The 14,876-nt window shown below is 36.3% G+C and overlaps 3 protein-coding genes across 7 annotated transcripts; 1 reads left to right on the top strand and 2 right to left on the bottom strand.

Annotated features, from left to right (window-relative positions):
- The first annotated feature begins 648 nt into the window (after positions 1-648).
- On the top strand, positions 649-3,509 carry LOC149401886 (lipid phosphate phosphatase 2-like). 3 transcript variants are annotated; one of them, XM_089609671.1, is made up of 9 exons: positions 649-822; positions 1,006-1,046; positions 1,179-1,406; positions 1,491-1,578; positions 1,671-1,780; positions 1,856-1,949; positions 2,630-2,818; positions 2,905-2,964; positions 3,046-3,509. In XM_089609671.1, exons 3-9 carry the CDS (start codon positions 1,191-1,193, stop codon positions 3,228-3,230), a joined length of 942 nt encoding a protein of 313 aa, XP_089465797.1. In that variant the 5' UTR covers positions 649-822; positions 1,006-1,046; positions 1,179-1,190; the 3' UTR covers positions 3,231-3,509. The 3 variants fall into 3 exon arrangements, with proteins under 3 accessions (XP_089465797.1, XP_089465796.1, XP_089465795.1); XM_089609670.1 differs by lacking the exon at positions 1,006-1,046; XM_089609669.1 differs by having other exon boundaries at positions 816-1,046.
- Positions 3,510-3,663: 154 nt separating this feature from the next.
- BBX27 (B-box zinc finger family protein) lies at positions 3,664-7,684 on the bottom strand. Of its 2 annotated transcripts, none has more exons than XM_089608807.1 (6): positions 7,462-7,684; positions 6,908-7,180; positions 5,874-6,212; positions 5,284-5,511; positions 4,959-5,137; positions 3,664-4,054 (listed from the first exon to the last, which is right to left on the bottom strand). In XM_089608807.1, exons 2-6 carry the CDS (start codon positions 7,169-7,171, stop codon positions 3,931-3,933), a joined length of 1,134 nt encoding a protein of 377 aa, XP_089464933.1. In that variant the 5' UTR covers positions 7,172-7,180; positions 7,462-7,684; the 3' UTR covers positions 3,664-3,930. The 2 variants fall into 2 exon arrangements, with proteins under 2 accessions (XP_089464933.1, XP_089464934.1); XM_089608808.1 differs by having other exon boundaries at positions 7,486-7,684.
- Positions 7,685-9,706: 2,022 nt separating this feature from the next.
- LOC149401884 (Ubiquitin-like superfamily protein) lies at positions 9,707-11,468 on the bottom strand. 2 transcript variants are annotated; one of them, XM_089609466.1, is made up of 7 exons: positions 11,353-11,468; positions 11,192-11,267; positions 11,001-11,047; positions 10,755-10,924; positions 10,338-10,551; positions 10,083-10,254; positions 9,707-9,965 (listed from the first exon to the last, which is right to left on the bottom strand). In XM_089609466.1, exons 1-6 carry the CDS (start codon positions 11,353-11,355, stop codon positions 10,087-10,089), a joined length of 678 nt encoding a protein of 225 aa, XP_089465592.1. In that variant the 5' UTR covers positions 11,356-11,468; the 3' UTR covers positions 9,707-9,965; positions 10,083-10,086. The 2 variants fall into 2 exon arrangements, with proteins under 2 accessions (XP_089465592.1, XP_089465593.1); XM_089609467.1 differs by having other exon boundaries at positions 10,755-10,915.
- Positions 11,469-14,876: the final 3,408 nt, after the last annotated feature.

The following is a 14,876-nucleotide window of genomic DNA, read 5'->3' as shown; positions in this document are numbered from 1 at the left end:
TCACATTATTTTGCCACAGATAACTCACATACGATTATTGATAAAGATTTGCTTTGTCAAAGTAAAGTAAAGCAAAAAATTCAAATAATAATGAAAAACTCTTGAATGAGATAAGACATTAAGGTTGTGTTTGGTAGTTAACTCAAAAAGTTTTTGTTTTCTAATTTCTAATTTTTGTAGTTGTACTGAAAAATTATTTTGCAGTTGTTTTCAAAAAGCTGTTTGGTACAGTTTTCATTTTTGTTTTTGAGAAAGTGAAAAAACTGAAAAAAAAAGTGTTTGGTATAGTTTTCATTTTTGTTTTTGAAAGAATGAAAAGAGAAGATGAGGAGAAAGAGGAGAGATGAAAATATTTTTTATTTCAAAAACACATTTTATTAGTTTTCAGTTTTCTTTACTTTTTTCCAAAACAACTTCAAAATTTTTTGAAATTTTTTTTCGAAAACACCTTACCAAACACATTTTCCAGTTTTGTTTCCTATTTTCACTTCTTGAAAACTCAAAAACAGTTTTTGAGTTGATAAACAAACACAACCTTAATGCTTTTGCTTCTTTTGTCCACTTTTGCCAATCTCTCTCTCAAAGCATGTCATTCCACTTAAAATAGTTCAATTTAATTATTTTTTTCCTTTTGCCGATAAATATAATATATTTTTTTCTTGCTCAACAAAGAAAATTGAATTGCAATCGAAAATGACTATCCTTCATTCTTCCTCGTATTCTATGCCAAAAACATTCTCAGCATTAAATTAAATCTCTTTCAACGTGAATTCCACGCTCTCTCTCTCTCTCTCTCCGTATCTTTGAGACTTGAAGTCACAGGTTTAGTCACTTTGGCTTTCCCTTTTGAAGTTCATTTTAATCTCAACGACTGTTAAACATGCATTGTGATTTGAATCCCAAGTTCTTATCTTTTCACACGCTTGTTGGTTCCTGAGAAAGAAACTCAAACAAAGAAACCCGAAATTCACATTGTGCTTTGTGTTTTGTCTTATGCTTGGCCAGACAAATCAGAAAAAAGCTCTCAGCTTTCGGTGAACATTTCGGTCTGTTTTTCATTGCAACCCTGAAAAGTTTTGATCTTTTTTGGTTTCGAATGCCTTGAGTGACAGAGAGTATTAAAATAACGACTGTACTAATAAATACTATATCCTTGTGTGTTTTGGGTTTGGTTTTAGTGAGGAAAGAAAATGCCAGAGATTCAACTTGTTGCCCACACAGTGAGGTCTCATGGGCTTCCATTGTTGAAGATTCACATGCAAGATTGGCTCATTCTGATTCTTCTCGCTGGCCTTGATTTGGGTCTCAATCTCATCGAACCCTTCCACAGATTCGTCGGAGAAGATATGATGACTGACCTCAAATATCCTCTTCAAGATAACACTGTCCCATTCTGGGCTGTTCCTGTAATCTCTCTCTCTCAAGAAATTCAACCCATTTTTTATTTTTTATATATATTTTTAAAAAATTTATTGTTGTTGTTGATATAGGTAGTTGCTGTGATATTGCCGCTCATGGTGATCATTGTGTACTATTTTATCCGGAGAGATGTTTATGACTTACACCATGGCATCTTAGGTGATTCCTTTGAGGAAAAAGAAAACGCATACATATAGATATTTGATTATTTTTATTTTTATTTTGAGATTTTTGTTGTTGGACAATTACAGGTCTTTTGTTTTCGGTGTTCATAACGGCGGTACTGACGGACGCGATAAAAGACGCCGTTGGGCGTCCCCGGCCGGACTTCTTCTGGCGTTGTTTCCCCAACGGCAAAGGGGTATTAAAGACATTTCCTTTTTTTTTTCGTCTCCGTGTTGTGTTCTGTTGTTTTACATTGTCTGAAAATGTGCAGGTTTTCGATCCCGTCACCAAGGATGTGATGTGCACCGGAATTAAGGCCGTCATCAAGGAAGGCCACAAAAGCTTTCCCAGCGGCCACACTTCGTGTAAGTCGATTCGATTTCTAAAACAAGTTTATTAGGACATTCTCCGAAACTCTTGGGATTCATCGTTCCTGTACCGAGCATTTGAAAGAGTTCATTTAGGCTTCCAATGGCCTTAAGTTTAAGCAATCCAATTGATGCTAAACCATTGTCGAATAAATAAATAAATAAATTAGCCAAATAAGCCACCGAAAGTGTAAGAATTGTTAAATAACCAACTTTTTATAAATTTTTTTGTAAATAACTACCTCAACTTATTTACGGCATTCAAAAAGACAACAATACCCAAAAACATTCCCGTCTATTTTGGGTTTTTTTGTCTTTTTGAGTGCCGTAAATAAGTTAAAGTGACTATTTACATAAAATTTATAAAAAGTTGACTATTATACAAAACGCTATAACTCAAATAGCTATATAACTAAAAGACCCTAAATAAATTGATACTTTCACTTTTGTGTCACTCGAACTCATCTCCTCGTTTGATCCATCTCTTGTCCTAAACAGAGTCATCATCAAAGTTACTTCTATTTATTTAATTAAGTTTTGCCAAGTTCGGAAGAGAGATTTCGGCTTTGCCATGGCCTCTCTAGGCTATATACAATTAAATTAACAAAATCACGGGTTTACCCTTCTTGACTCGCTCGAGAGTATTCTTAACAGAGAGTGTCGTAATCAAAACGCAGGGTCGTTTGCGGGTCTCGGGTTCTTGGCTCTTTACATGTCGGGGAAAATCAGGGTGTTTGACCGAAAAGGACACGTGGCAAAGCTCTGCATCGTCTTTCTTCCGCTCCTCGTCGCCTCACTCGTCGCAGTTTCTCGGGTCGACGACTATTGGCATCACTGGACCGATGTTTTCGCCGGAGGCCTCTTAGGTATTGAAAAGAAAATAAAAAAAAAACTACAAATTTCGCTTAGCCCTCCAGAGAAATTGAAATTACATTTTAACCCCCGTGTGCAGGCATAACGGTCACTTCCTTTTGTTACCTCCAATTCTTCCCACCCCCGTATGACATGGACGGTACGTTCTATTCATCCGATCGAGGATTTTGAATTTGCACGTCCAATTATTAATTTATTATTTTGTGATTTTTTTTTTCAGGTTGGGGACCACATGCTTATTTTCAGATGTTAGCGGATTCGGGGAACAACGTTGATTCTCATCCGGTTCGGCAAATGCAGCTCGAGAGCGTTCGAGTCCAACAACCGCGACCGGTTGAAGAATCTTCGAGGGTCGAGTCACATGACGATAGAGTAGATTATTATGCTCGTAATGGAATCCGCTGATCTCGATGTGTGGAGTAAATTTCTGATTGATTCGATTGAAAAACAAATTCACCGATGTGTCGTAGCTTGGACGTCGTTTAAATTTTAATTTTGTTTATTCTTTCTGAAGTTGAACTTGTTCATTGCCTATTTATTTTCCTTCTGGTAGTATAGGGTCTGTGTAACATACACTAGATTAAAGAGTTAATATATCGGGTAAATATATATTTTATCTTTTCTTTTTCCAACTTTTTGGCCGGTCAAAAAAAAGGTTGCCTTGTTACACAAGGTTAGAATACTTGATGTGATTTTTTTTTTTGTATTGTGAGCGAAAAAGTGACGCTATAAACAAAGGGCAAAGCGATGGTGCAAAATGAATGCAATATGCTTAAGCAAGAAAAACGAATTTAAAAAAAAAACACACACACACATTTTCTGAGACGTCAAAAACATGACGTAGAACATCTTGAAAAAGTTTTGGTAAACAAACTTAGCCAATCAATATATCAACACTTAATATACATTATATAAATAAATTAAATAGTTTGGTCAACTTTTTGAGTTTATACAGACACAAGACTCCCACAGACCACAAGAAGGAGCAATACTTTTAATTAAAAAAAAAATATGACGTAAAAATGAGTTACTTGATGCAGATTATCCATATACTAAATATCAATGTAAACAAGGTACGTTAAAATGTTGTGTAGGAATTCTTTGGTTAATAGTTTCTTGCAATGTCGACATCGTCTGAGTCACAGTCAACAGTTTTTATCAGATGACCCTTCGTCCGTTTCTTCACATCTTCACTTTTTCGAGATGGGTATCGAATGTGCTTCTCATGCCTGCAAAGGTCACAAAGATAGAACATCAAAATTTGAGATAAAATTTGGCTTTGTTTTTTATACTATAGATAAAATTTAGTTTTTAGTATGCTAAAATTACCAAAAGCAAAAGTTAATTATTCTTATCAGCTCTTTGAAGTGGCTTAAAGGTTTATTATATTAGGAAAAATTGTATAAAATAGCCAAAATTTCAACTTATTGATAACTAAGATTAAAATTTTTGACGATTATTTTAAGAAATTTATCATTTTCAAAAAAGTTAATTTTGAAGTAAAACATATTTTGAAACCAGATTACTGTCCATTTTGACTATTTTACTAAATTAAGACAAACCTTGGCTATTTTACAAATTCGTAACTTTAAATTAGTTATTTAGCTACCTCGCCAATTATATTAACTTCTTCCTTTTTGACATAATAATAACAATAATAATAATAATCAAATTCTAGACTTGATTAGTTTAGTGGCAACAAATTAGAATTTGGATAACTTATAGGTGCAACTTCCATGGCACGCAATAATGATAATTTTATCAACAAATAACAATCCAAGTCTAATTTTGTTTTTGTGTCATCAACATTTATTTCCATGATTTAAAATTGATTTTATATCCAAACAAGAATGATATACTTTAGACCCGTGTTCGAAATATCGATTGGATGCTACTTTCCAATAATCATCGATAGCTATTTCGTATTATTTTGTTTTGTCTCCAAATACCAATGATATATCACCGATATGTAACAAAAACCAACAAACCACTTATATATCAGTCTACTGTTTGTTACTTATAAATTGAAAGAGTTTATGTTAAAAACTTATAAGAATAAGTAATTAAGGAGCCAAGTATAAACTACTAAAACTTGACACAAAAGTATCAAAGAGAGGAAACAAGAGAACTTACATTCTAGACTTGTTGTTATCAGAATCCAGCGAGTTAGCAGAGGTTTCTCCACCGGAAAAGTATGGTGAAACCGTACTTTCCGGTGAAACCGAGAGAAATCGTGACAGATGGAGATTCTGAACTTTCGAAAAACTTGTGTCCTTATCCGTGTCTGAAATTGTGGAAGTCATGGAAATGTCCTATAGTCACATAGAAAATTAGTTAAATTAAACCAACTCAACGACTAATAAAACAATTTGACACAAAACTAAAATATTAGATTAAATTTCCATCATGGTAAAGTAAGAAAATATAAGTGCGCAGCCGAATGAGTAATTATCGGAACCTCCATTATGCCTGAATGAGAGCTTTCGAATTTGTCAATAGATAGATCTTTATCGATGGAGAAGAACGAGTTGTCGTTGTCGTCCAATAAAGATTGCATCGGATCGTGATCACCTCCGAACATATCTTCAAAGTTTTGGAACGTCGAATCTACCTCTGGAATGTTGAAATCGTCTTGAAATACGAGTTCTTCGCACACCCCAAGATCTTGCATATTTTGAGACCATAGCTGCAAAAAAGAAAATCATGAAAAGAAAGTCGATAACTTGCTTTGATTTAATTCGAGAAGCATACAAGGAGACACGAAATAGGAACATGATATCTGATTTCAAACCTTCTTCTAATTGTTTTATAAAATTACAAATATATTCTCCTGAGTAACTAGTAGGGATGACAATTTGATCCGAACACACAAAACGGTTACGACACAATTTAAAGAAGATTTTTGAATCTCAATAAATTGATCGGTTCTTAAATGCGTTGAAAATGCTAACACGGTCAAATAAGAAATCAAAACGACACGATAACGGTAATACGATTATTAAACAATCGACACGAAACAAGATTACGACCCGCAAAAATATGAAAAACCTGGCTATTTTGCCACAAGGGCTCGGTGTTGATGGGATTCCCGAGCTGAGAGAACGGGAATGGAAAAGACTCTTCGATTCCATCTTCGTGCTTGAGGTCTTGTGTGGGACCACTAATACTAGTATTGGGCTCGGCTGCGTGGTCCGGCCCGAAAGAATCTTGGAGTTCCTCCCCGTCCTTGTACTTCTTCACAAACTGTCTCATCGACGAAACATTATTGTTTTGGCCATGTATTTGGTCATTATTGCTATTCCCTTCACTCAGTTGAAGCCTCTTCAACTCCACTATTTGTTGCAAAATATAGCCTCTATTTCCCTTCTCTTGAGGCTTTTGCAATGTCTGCCAATGCATGAATACAAAACCCCTCAATTTAATCAAATTAGCATATATAAATTAGAGGGCTTGTTACCACTTAGAAATAGTAGTTTTTTTTTTTTTTTAATCAACGAAGACTATGCGTCATATGCCTATCTATCAGTGCTCTTTGACAACTAAGAAACACTATGTAAATCAAGAGAGTTGTGTGGCTAAATAGCATATATCATCCAAAGTTCTTGTTATTTACTATTTAGAATGAACAATCATATATTTATAAATAAATAAAAACGGAACAGTTAATTGAAGACCTTTGATACAAAATTCTAAATTAATTTTTGTCACCAACACTCTCTGCCCCAAGAAAACTAATCACAGATACTACAACACACACAAGACTCTCCACAAATTAAGAAAATAATAAATCCTTAACTTACACTGTAGTCTCTGTACACATTTCAGTTATCTAATAACAAATTTGTCATAAAAAATATATTATTAATTTATGCAAAAATGATTTATCATCATCGCCTGTAGCCTGTAGGACTCACCTGACATGGTGGGACCTACCTCTATTATAGTATCATCTGCGCGATAATCAGTGCTCTAATTTATTTATGACATCTTAGTCTCATGGACTATATCAAATTTTATTTTCGTATCATCTATCTGACAAGAGAAGCTAAAATTATAAAATATAATTATTTATTTGTGAGTACCTTAAGCTGAGCGGCGATATCGGAGGGCTTGAATCCCCAGAGGGCGGCGAAGTTGTCGGCGGAGGGGCAGCCGGTGAAGGGCCGGACGGGGCGGGACAAACACGTGTCGCGCAGGACAGACCGGTGGTGACGTGTCGACAGCGTATTGGCCGAGTGCACTCTGGCGTCGCAGCACAGGCACAGGTACGCTGCGTCCGCGCCGCAGTAGATCGCCGCCCTCGATGTCCCGCAGAACTCGCAAGCCTTTTCCATTCCCAATATCATCTCCAAGATCTGAACGATTCATTAATTGAATAATGCAAATATTTAATCAAAGAAAAACAAAATGTAAATCTGTAATCTCTACTGGTCAACGCCTGATTCAATAACTTTTTTTTTTTTTGAAGAGTGATCCAATCGAATTAGCGTCATATGCTCAATTTGGCTTCAAAGTCATTCCAAAAATTCGGAGATTAAGTTTAGATCAAAGTTGGAGCTTGGTTTAGAGAATAATAAAATATAGCAAAATATAAAAACTTCACTTGAAGAAAAAGTTCAGAACGGAAATGACAAACCGTGGGGAAAAAGGAAGAAGAAACCTGAAATCTTCTTCTTCTCTTACGTAATTAAGCAATTCAGTCAGAGAGAGAGAGAGAGAGAGAGTTATTATAAAATCTGAGAAATTATTTTTCCCGGGAAATTCTCTGACTATCTCTGTCTCCAATAAGCTTATCTCAGCTTTTTTTTTTTTATTACTATTTTACATTTATTGATCTCGTTTATCTTCTCTCTCTTTTGATCTACATTTTTCTTCTTTACTCGTCCCGTCCTTCATAAACTCTGTTCGGCTGTGACGTGGACACACGGGAAAGTGGAGTGATGTGAACTTTCCAGCATGGATGAAGACACGTGGCGGTGAGGTGGGACCCACGGCGTTATCCATTTGCACATCCAAATTGGAGGGACGTGGCCGAGTGTGTGAGCGAGAACTGGCAGACGGAGAGGAATGGGAAAGTCGACATCGACCGCACTGAAGCAACCCAATCACCGAGTGCCACGTGTCCAGCGCTATTCCCTTATTCCCGATTAGATATCTTTGGGGAGAGCGAGACCGTTGTTGTGGGCTCCGCACCCACGTGCTCAATTTGGCATAGGTGATAGGACAATTTTTCAATTTAATGTGGAAACCGAAATTATCATAGGGATAGGGATTTTGACATCAAATTAACAAAACCAATTAAAACTCAAAATTTAACATTTTATTATTAAATGACTTTGCGTTATAATAATCTTCATAATTTTGTAATATATTGGTCAAAAAATACAATATTAAGATTTTGTGATAATTCAGTTACGAAATTCTTTATTCATATAGATTTAAAATTTTTATAATTGATCGATCACGAACGAGTATTTTTTTTTAGAAAATAATTATATTTCTTGGTATATTTTCAAAATGAAGCTGCTGAAGTTATTTCTCTGATCATATCATAAATAAACAAACAAACACCAATATTCCATTAATACGAGACACAATCGACGACAAAGAACCTATCACTATGATTTAAAAGCAAAGGAATTGTAATTGACACAATGGTCTTAGCAACACTTACTTCTCTACAACAACAAAAGGACAAACAATAAAATCTCTTACCATAAGCCACTTTTTCAATCAGGGTTCTATTTCTACTCGGTGACTTCTGTTTCCCAGGCTATTTCTTCATGCGTTTCGTGGTTGACTTCGATGTCATATTCTTCGATGGAGATTTCGACTCGCGTCCCTTGCTAGTCTGAGACCGCGTGTTCTTCGCCGGCGATCGGCCATTGCTTATCTGAGACCTCATTTTCTTCGCCGGAGAAAGCTCATACACCAACCATTTCATTTCGATTTCAACATTCGGTGTTTATGGTTAGGGTTCAGAGGTTTCGTCGACATGAGAATATATGGGAATCTCTGATTTTGTCTTAAATATAATCTGTTTTCGTATTTTATAATGAATATTCTATTACATAATAATTATTGTTTTATTAAACTTCCTTTCTATTGACGTATTTACATATATTTTTGTATGATTCTTTTTATTCTATCACATTTATTTCTTGTTGTCATCATAGGATCTCTCAAGTCTCAAGTCTGTTAGGAATAACATATAATAATTGCACTCAAAACATTATAAACCAGAACCCATTATAGGAATAACTGCACCCACTGCCATTATACCCTTATTCAGCAGGTCACGTGCATCTCACATGACCAATTCTGGTCAAAATAAAAAAAATAAATAAATAAAAAGAAGAAGAAGATAACAGAAAGGCTTTAAACAAAATCGAACAAATCACGCATAACGTCATAATACCTGTACTCAAGGTTATGTACTTGGCTACTACAAGCCAAGTACTTTGGTCATTACCATAATAATTTTTTAAAAAATAAGTTTAATTCCTAAAATATGACCAACACTTTAATAATAATAATAAATTATGAAATTTTTTTTCCAGAACATATTTTCCGTTCGGTTAAATTCCGGAACGGAATGGAACTTAATACTTAATTATGCTTATAACTTATAAGTGAGAAAACGCGAATAAAAAAAATTGTTTAATTGCTTAGCAAGAATAGCATTTAGGACTGTACTAGTGGATTAAAGAACAATATTGTGAATAATATTTTTTCTTCTTTAGGTTTGACTCCCACGTAAATCTAATTATTTGGGAGGACCTAAAAAATCACATGGTGTGGTCTACTTCAATTACATCAGTCTCAACTTATAAATGAGAACAAGCAATCAGTAACTTAAAAAAGCCCTTTTGACGTTGATATCCAGGTCTCAAAAAGCATGTTTTTAACATATCAAATTACTTTTACCATTTCAAAATAGTCATAGAACTATTTGTTTTTACAGTCATCTTGTAAGTAAGCGTTATATACTGTACAGCTATGCCAAAAGAAACCAAAAAAACTTCTTACAACCAAATAAGAAAACGAGTCGGTTTATCGCTGTAAACAAAAACGAGTCATCAAGTGCAAAAAAAAATGTACCATTGAAACGGACTGAGTTACTTGGCTTCGAGCTGAAACCTGAAAAAAAAAAAAAAAAAAAAAAAGGTAATCAGACTGATGATAAGGACATGAAACCAAGAAAAAAAATTATTGAAGTTATTGAAATTAGCTCACGGAAAGCTTTCTCAAAATTACCTTCTTAGCTCGACCTCACATGAACTTCAATGATCTCATTATCTTCCATTCCGAGACTCTCTGGGGTCGCTTCGGGACCCACTTTGTCCCCATCAAAGCAAAACACGAGGCTCTTCAAATCCAGCTTAGATTTCTCCGCATACATCTTGAAAATCCGCTCAAACTTATCGTCCTATTAAAAAAAAAAAAATCTTTATATTAGATCACAAACCCTAGCTCAATTCCAGCAAATGATTATAAAGGTAAACTCTTTACCGAGAACACCCGAAACTGCTTAAGGCAGTCTTTGGCTTGAAAGGAAACGACAATCTTAGCCCTCTCGGCCTCGGGCGTCGAATTCTTTTCCTCTCTCGCGGCCTCGAGAGACGATTCCAACGATTTTCCGATCTCCTCTTTCGACGACTCTTCCATGGATTTCAGAGCATCTTCCGCCGCCTGAGCGAACGACAATAGCTCTTGTTTCTTCAACCTTATTATTCAAACAAAAACTCACTCTTAATCACTCAAGATTTTGCAGGACATCCAAAGTTTCAGAAATTCTAGAATTGTCGAGCTTTCTTGAGACAAAACGAATGAACAAGAGATGATTAAGACACTCAAGAGGCCGAAACTCGATACCCTCGGGTGATTAGTTCATTAGTATAATTATCTTCTTCTTTTTTTTTTAATTACCTCAATTCTCGAATAGTCGAGCTTTCTTCGAGAGTTTTGGGATCGCAAGTGAGTTTGGGTGGAGGAGGAAGAAGCCAATCCTCGTTCTCATTCTCTTCATCATCGGATTTTCCTTCTTCTTCGTCGTCAAGTATATAAACAGCTTTGACATTCCCGTCTTTCTGATAAACCTGGTTAGTGTAAAGATTCATAACATATTGGTTTCGATGAACAGAATAGATTAGATTCAAAAATTCGTTTGATTACCTTCCTTTTTTTGGGGGATAAAGCCGGGGTGGTATCAATCTCATCGTCTGCCATCAAAGAACCTCAACAATTGAGTAAAAGAAGAAAAAAAAAATCCAAACTTTTTTTATTGATTAATTGAAATTCAAAATTAGAGCTTGATTTTTCTGAGTGACCAAACAGAAAGGGAAAAAAAAGTTTGAAGTACTGACCGTCGTCGAGAGAAACGATGCGGCGTGGTTGAACGCGTTTGTAGTCGAACAAGGGTTCGAATTCTTCGAAATCGGCCTGAGAAAATGAAAAAAAACAAAAAAAGACGAGAAATTAGAATGGGGATATAGAGAAACCTAGAGCGAAGGAGAAAGAATCGCACCATTTTTGAATCAGCGTTGAGAGGTTTCTCTGCGTTCACGCCAAAATCCCGCCCAGAAACCACAGCTTGATTGAAGAACTGAGCTTAAAATGTTCTGATATTTTTTTTTCAAAACATAATTCAAATTTAAAATAAAAATAAAAATAAAAATAAAAAGAAGCCTCTCTGCTGTCCGTCAAGTTTAAGGGGCTGGGCTTAACTTTGGGCTGGCTGCTTACTATAGTTTTACCTTTTTGAAATGGGATTATTCCTAAACTATGACTTTTACAATAGTTTTGGACCAAAATCCAATATCTCTAATTTAATCCAAAAACATGACTTGCTTTTTTACACAATTACGTCTTTATCCTTTTATTTCTTTCAATTTTTTCTCATTGTTTTTTTATCCTTTATTTCTTTTCTTCTTCTGCGTTTCTTTTCTTCTTCTTCTTCTTCGTTCAAAATCTCTCTCTCTCTCTCTCTCTCTCTCTCTCTCTCTCTCTCTCTCTCTCTCTCTCTCTCTCTTGCGTCCAAAAGAAGAAGAACTCCGTCGAGGCTTATCACGGGGGTTTCAAACCCCTAAAATTAGTTTGGGGTTCTCGTGCTTTGTCGCCGAGTTGAGCGAGGAAGAAGAAGAACGAGAATTCGGGAGAGAGAGAGAGAGAGTGAGAGTGAGACGGAGTTGAGCTCGCGGAGGAAGAGGAAGATAACCCACCGAGGAGACGAGAACGCCGAGCGTCGCCGTGGAGACCGACCGGGAAGCGAACGCCGGGAAAGGAAGAGAACCCACCGAGGATAGTGAATTTCACAGGAATTGGGTAAGAAAAATCTGAAAATTTCTGGGTTTTCGTTGAAGATTTATTGACATTAATGTCAATAAATATGCATTTTTATTGACATTAATGTAAATAAATCTTCAACGAAAACCCAGAAATTTTCAGAAACTTTTCAAAATTATCCAGAATCAAATCTTCAACGAAAACCCAGAAACGTTGAAGATTTATTGACATTAATGTCAATAAATATGCATTTTTATTGACATTAATGTCAATAAATCTTCAACGTTTCTGGGTTTTCGTTGAAGATTTATCTTCAACGATTCTGGAAAATTCATTTGAAGATTTATTGACATTGATGTCAATAAATATGCATTTTTATTGACATCAACGTCAATAAATCTTCAACGAAAACCCAGAAATATTCAGAAACTTTTCAAAATTATCTAGAATCCCGAGAATCGTTTTTTCTTTGATTTTTTAACTTTAAAAACCACAGAAATTCTACGCGGAATCCATGGCGGGCTGTTCCGGCGGACACTTCGAGGTCGCCGCAGCCGGGATGGCCATGGGCTGCTCTTCGGCGGCCATGACCGTCGTTCCCAGGAGCTTCAGCGTCGGAGATTATTTTGATTATTTTGGCCGAAAAATCAGGGTATGTTCATTAGAAATTGGGGGTTTTGATAATCTTGAGAATTGTTGATATTGTGAGTCAATTTTGTGTTTGGAATTATGCTTGGGATTGTTGATTTGAGCTGTTTTCGAATTTTGGATGAATTAACCATGGATTTGCTGATTTTTGGACGTGTTTTGGACTTGGCCGTGAGACTTGACCGTGTATGCTGTTTTTTTTTTTTTGCCGTGTGTAACTGAGTTGTTATGGATTTTGTTTGGTCTTTTTTTTTTTTTTTTAAATTAATGTCAATAAACATTGGAACTTATTTGTATTAATGTCAATAAAAAGTCACAGTGAGTTATTGAGGGTATTTTTGTACTTAAAGAAAATAGATAGTCATAGTTTAGGATTAAATCGAACTTATTTGATTTTGGTCCAAAATCATTGTGGAGGTCATAGAATAGGAATAATCCCTTTTGAAATTAAAAAGAGAAATTGACACATATACTACCTGATTATTCGTTTCTCATTTTTCAACAAAATCATAATTTGGACACTTTTACTAATTGGTCCAGTGTACAAATACATTTTTACCTTAATTTTTCTTTTTCTTTTCTTTCCCAACTCAATCTCTTATTCTCGTTCTCACTCTTCCGTCTATTTCTCAATGACTATTTTCCTTCTCGACCACCGTGTTTCTCTTCTTTCTTCCTTGACCAAGAGGGAAAAAAACACCTAAAATCCGAGGAACCACTGGAACCAAGCTGTCCAGAACCTCATTAGTTAACGTCTGGAAAATATTCCAAGACCTCGATCCCGGGGATCTAGCTTGTGCGAACGGAGTCGGGGTTCTGGGAAGAAAAAATACCAGATGGAGATGAGGGATATCGAGCTCCAGTGGCGAGAGGACGCCGAGCTCTGCTGGAAGCAGCGGCGGCGGCAGCGTTAGAGGAGCATCGATGCGGCGACGAACGGAGCCGGCGATCGTGTTCGTGGAGGAAAGTGAGCCAAATGAGTATGTCATCGATGTACGCTTTCATCTTTACTCCGAGCATGTCAGCAAACATCCTACTAACGAATCTTTGGTACGTTGCTCCTGCATTTTTTAGTCCAAAAGGCATCACTGTATAATAGTATAGTCCTCGTTCTGTTATGAACACTGTATGTTCCTTTGGACGGGCATTGTTTAGATCCGTGAAATCCACGCAAGTATACCATTTTTCGTTTGGTTTTTTTTTTTAACCAGGATGAGGTTGGCTACTCAGCTCAGATATTTAGTTTCACGGATTGACCTATTCGAAATGAGCTTGTACACATCTTCTTTTAGGGCAGTATATCTTTCACTGTTTAATGCTCTTCTTTTTTGCCTCATAAGTTTTTCTTTTACATCTATATTTAGCCTATGACAAGCTAGCTTGGAATCTATCCCTATCATGTCGGTCTGATATCATGCAAAGATATCTAAGTTATTTGACAGAAGAGAAATGAGCTCATTTTTAATACCTGATTTAAGATACTATCCGACCCCGGGCTTCTTTTCTACTTGCTCGGGTCTTGGGGCCACTTCATCCCCTGGTCCGATTGCTCTTTGGCTTGGTAGACGTGGGTCGAGGTCGGTGCTTACAATCAACATAGCAACTTCTAGCGAGGGCTTAATATCGTATGGTTGTGCTAGTCCTGACTACTTTTGAGGTAGTCATTATAGAAACTTCTAGAGAGGGCTTGAGTGCCTTGAACTTCCCCGACCCCCTGACTGGTCGAGAACTTCATCTTCGAATATTGGACAGAGGGGATTGCTCCAATATCTTGCAAGGTCGGCCTCCCGTTTATAGCATTGAAAGACGATTTATCGAGAATTACCATCCACTTGGAGTTGATAGTCTCGGATGCTTCCCGAAAGTGATCGGGATCGAGATCGTTCCTTCAGGCTCAATTGAATCTCATGTGAAGCCATAGAGGCATTCTGGAGACGGGGATAATGGCTCTTTCTTAAGGCCCATCCTGCTGAATGTTTCATCCTGGAAAATGTCGAATGCGCTTCTGTTGTCCACCAAGATTCGATGAACCGAATGGTTTCCAACGAGAGCTGAGATCACCAAAGGATCGTTATGGGAACATTACCCATCGCGCATCTTCTACGGTGAAAGTAATTG

The sequence above is a fragment of the Urtica dioica genome, chromosome 3, assembly GCF_054948205.1.
Source record: "Urtica dioica subsp. dioica isolate 48M chromosome 3, U.dioica_male_clone48M_v1_H2, whole genome shotgun sequence".
NCBI classification, from domain to species: domain Eukaryota; kingdom Viridiplantae; phylum Streptophyta; class Magnoliopsida; order Rosales; family Urticaceae; genus Urtica; species Urtica dioica.
Note: the sequence above shows the minus strand (reverse complement) of the source record. Positions and strands in the feature narration are given on the sequence as shown.

Bases quoted from the DNA above. Each gene is read 5' to 3' on its own strand.
- LOC149401886 (XM_089609670.1), top strand. From the start codon at position 1,191: ATGCCAGAGATTCAACTTGTTGCCCACACAGTGAGGTCTCATGGGCTT. The intron at 1,579-1,670 runs GTGATTCCTTTG...GGACAATTACAG, and splicing joins CTTACACCATGGCATCTTAG to GTCTTTTGTTTTCGGTGTTC. The intron at 1,781-1,855 runs GTATTAAAGACA...GAAAATGTGCAG, and splicing joins GTTTCCCCAACGGCAAAGGG to GTTTTCGATCCCGTCACCAA.
- BBX27 (XM_089608807.1), bottom strand. From the start codon at position 7,171: ATGATATTGGGAATGGAAAAGGCTTGCGAGTTCTGCGGGACATCGAGG. The intron at 5,512-5,873 runs GTTTTTCATATT...TCTTTTTTGCAG, and splicing joins CCTTGTGGCAAAATAGCCAG to CTATGGTCTCAAAATATGCA. The intron at 5,138-5,283 runs GTTCCGATAATT...ATGTGACTATAG, and splicing joins CTCATTCAGGCATAATGGAG to GACATTTCCATGACTTCCAC.
- LOC149401884 (XM_089609466.1), bottom strand. The intron at 10,925-11,000 runs GTAATCAAACGA...TACACTAACCAG, and splicing joins TATCCCCCAAAAAAAGGAAG to GTTTATCAGAAAGACGGGAA. The intron at 10,255-10,337 runs GTAAAGAGTTTA...TTTTTTTAATAG, and splicing joins AGCAGTTTCGGGTGTTCTCG to GACGATAAGTTTGAGCGGAT.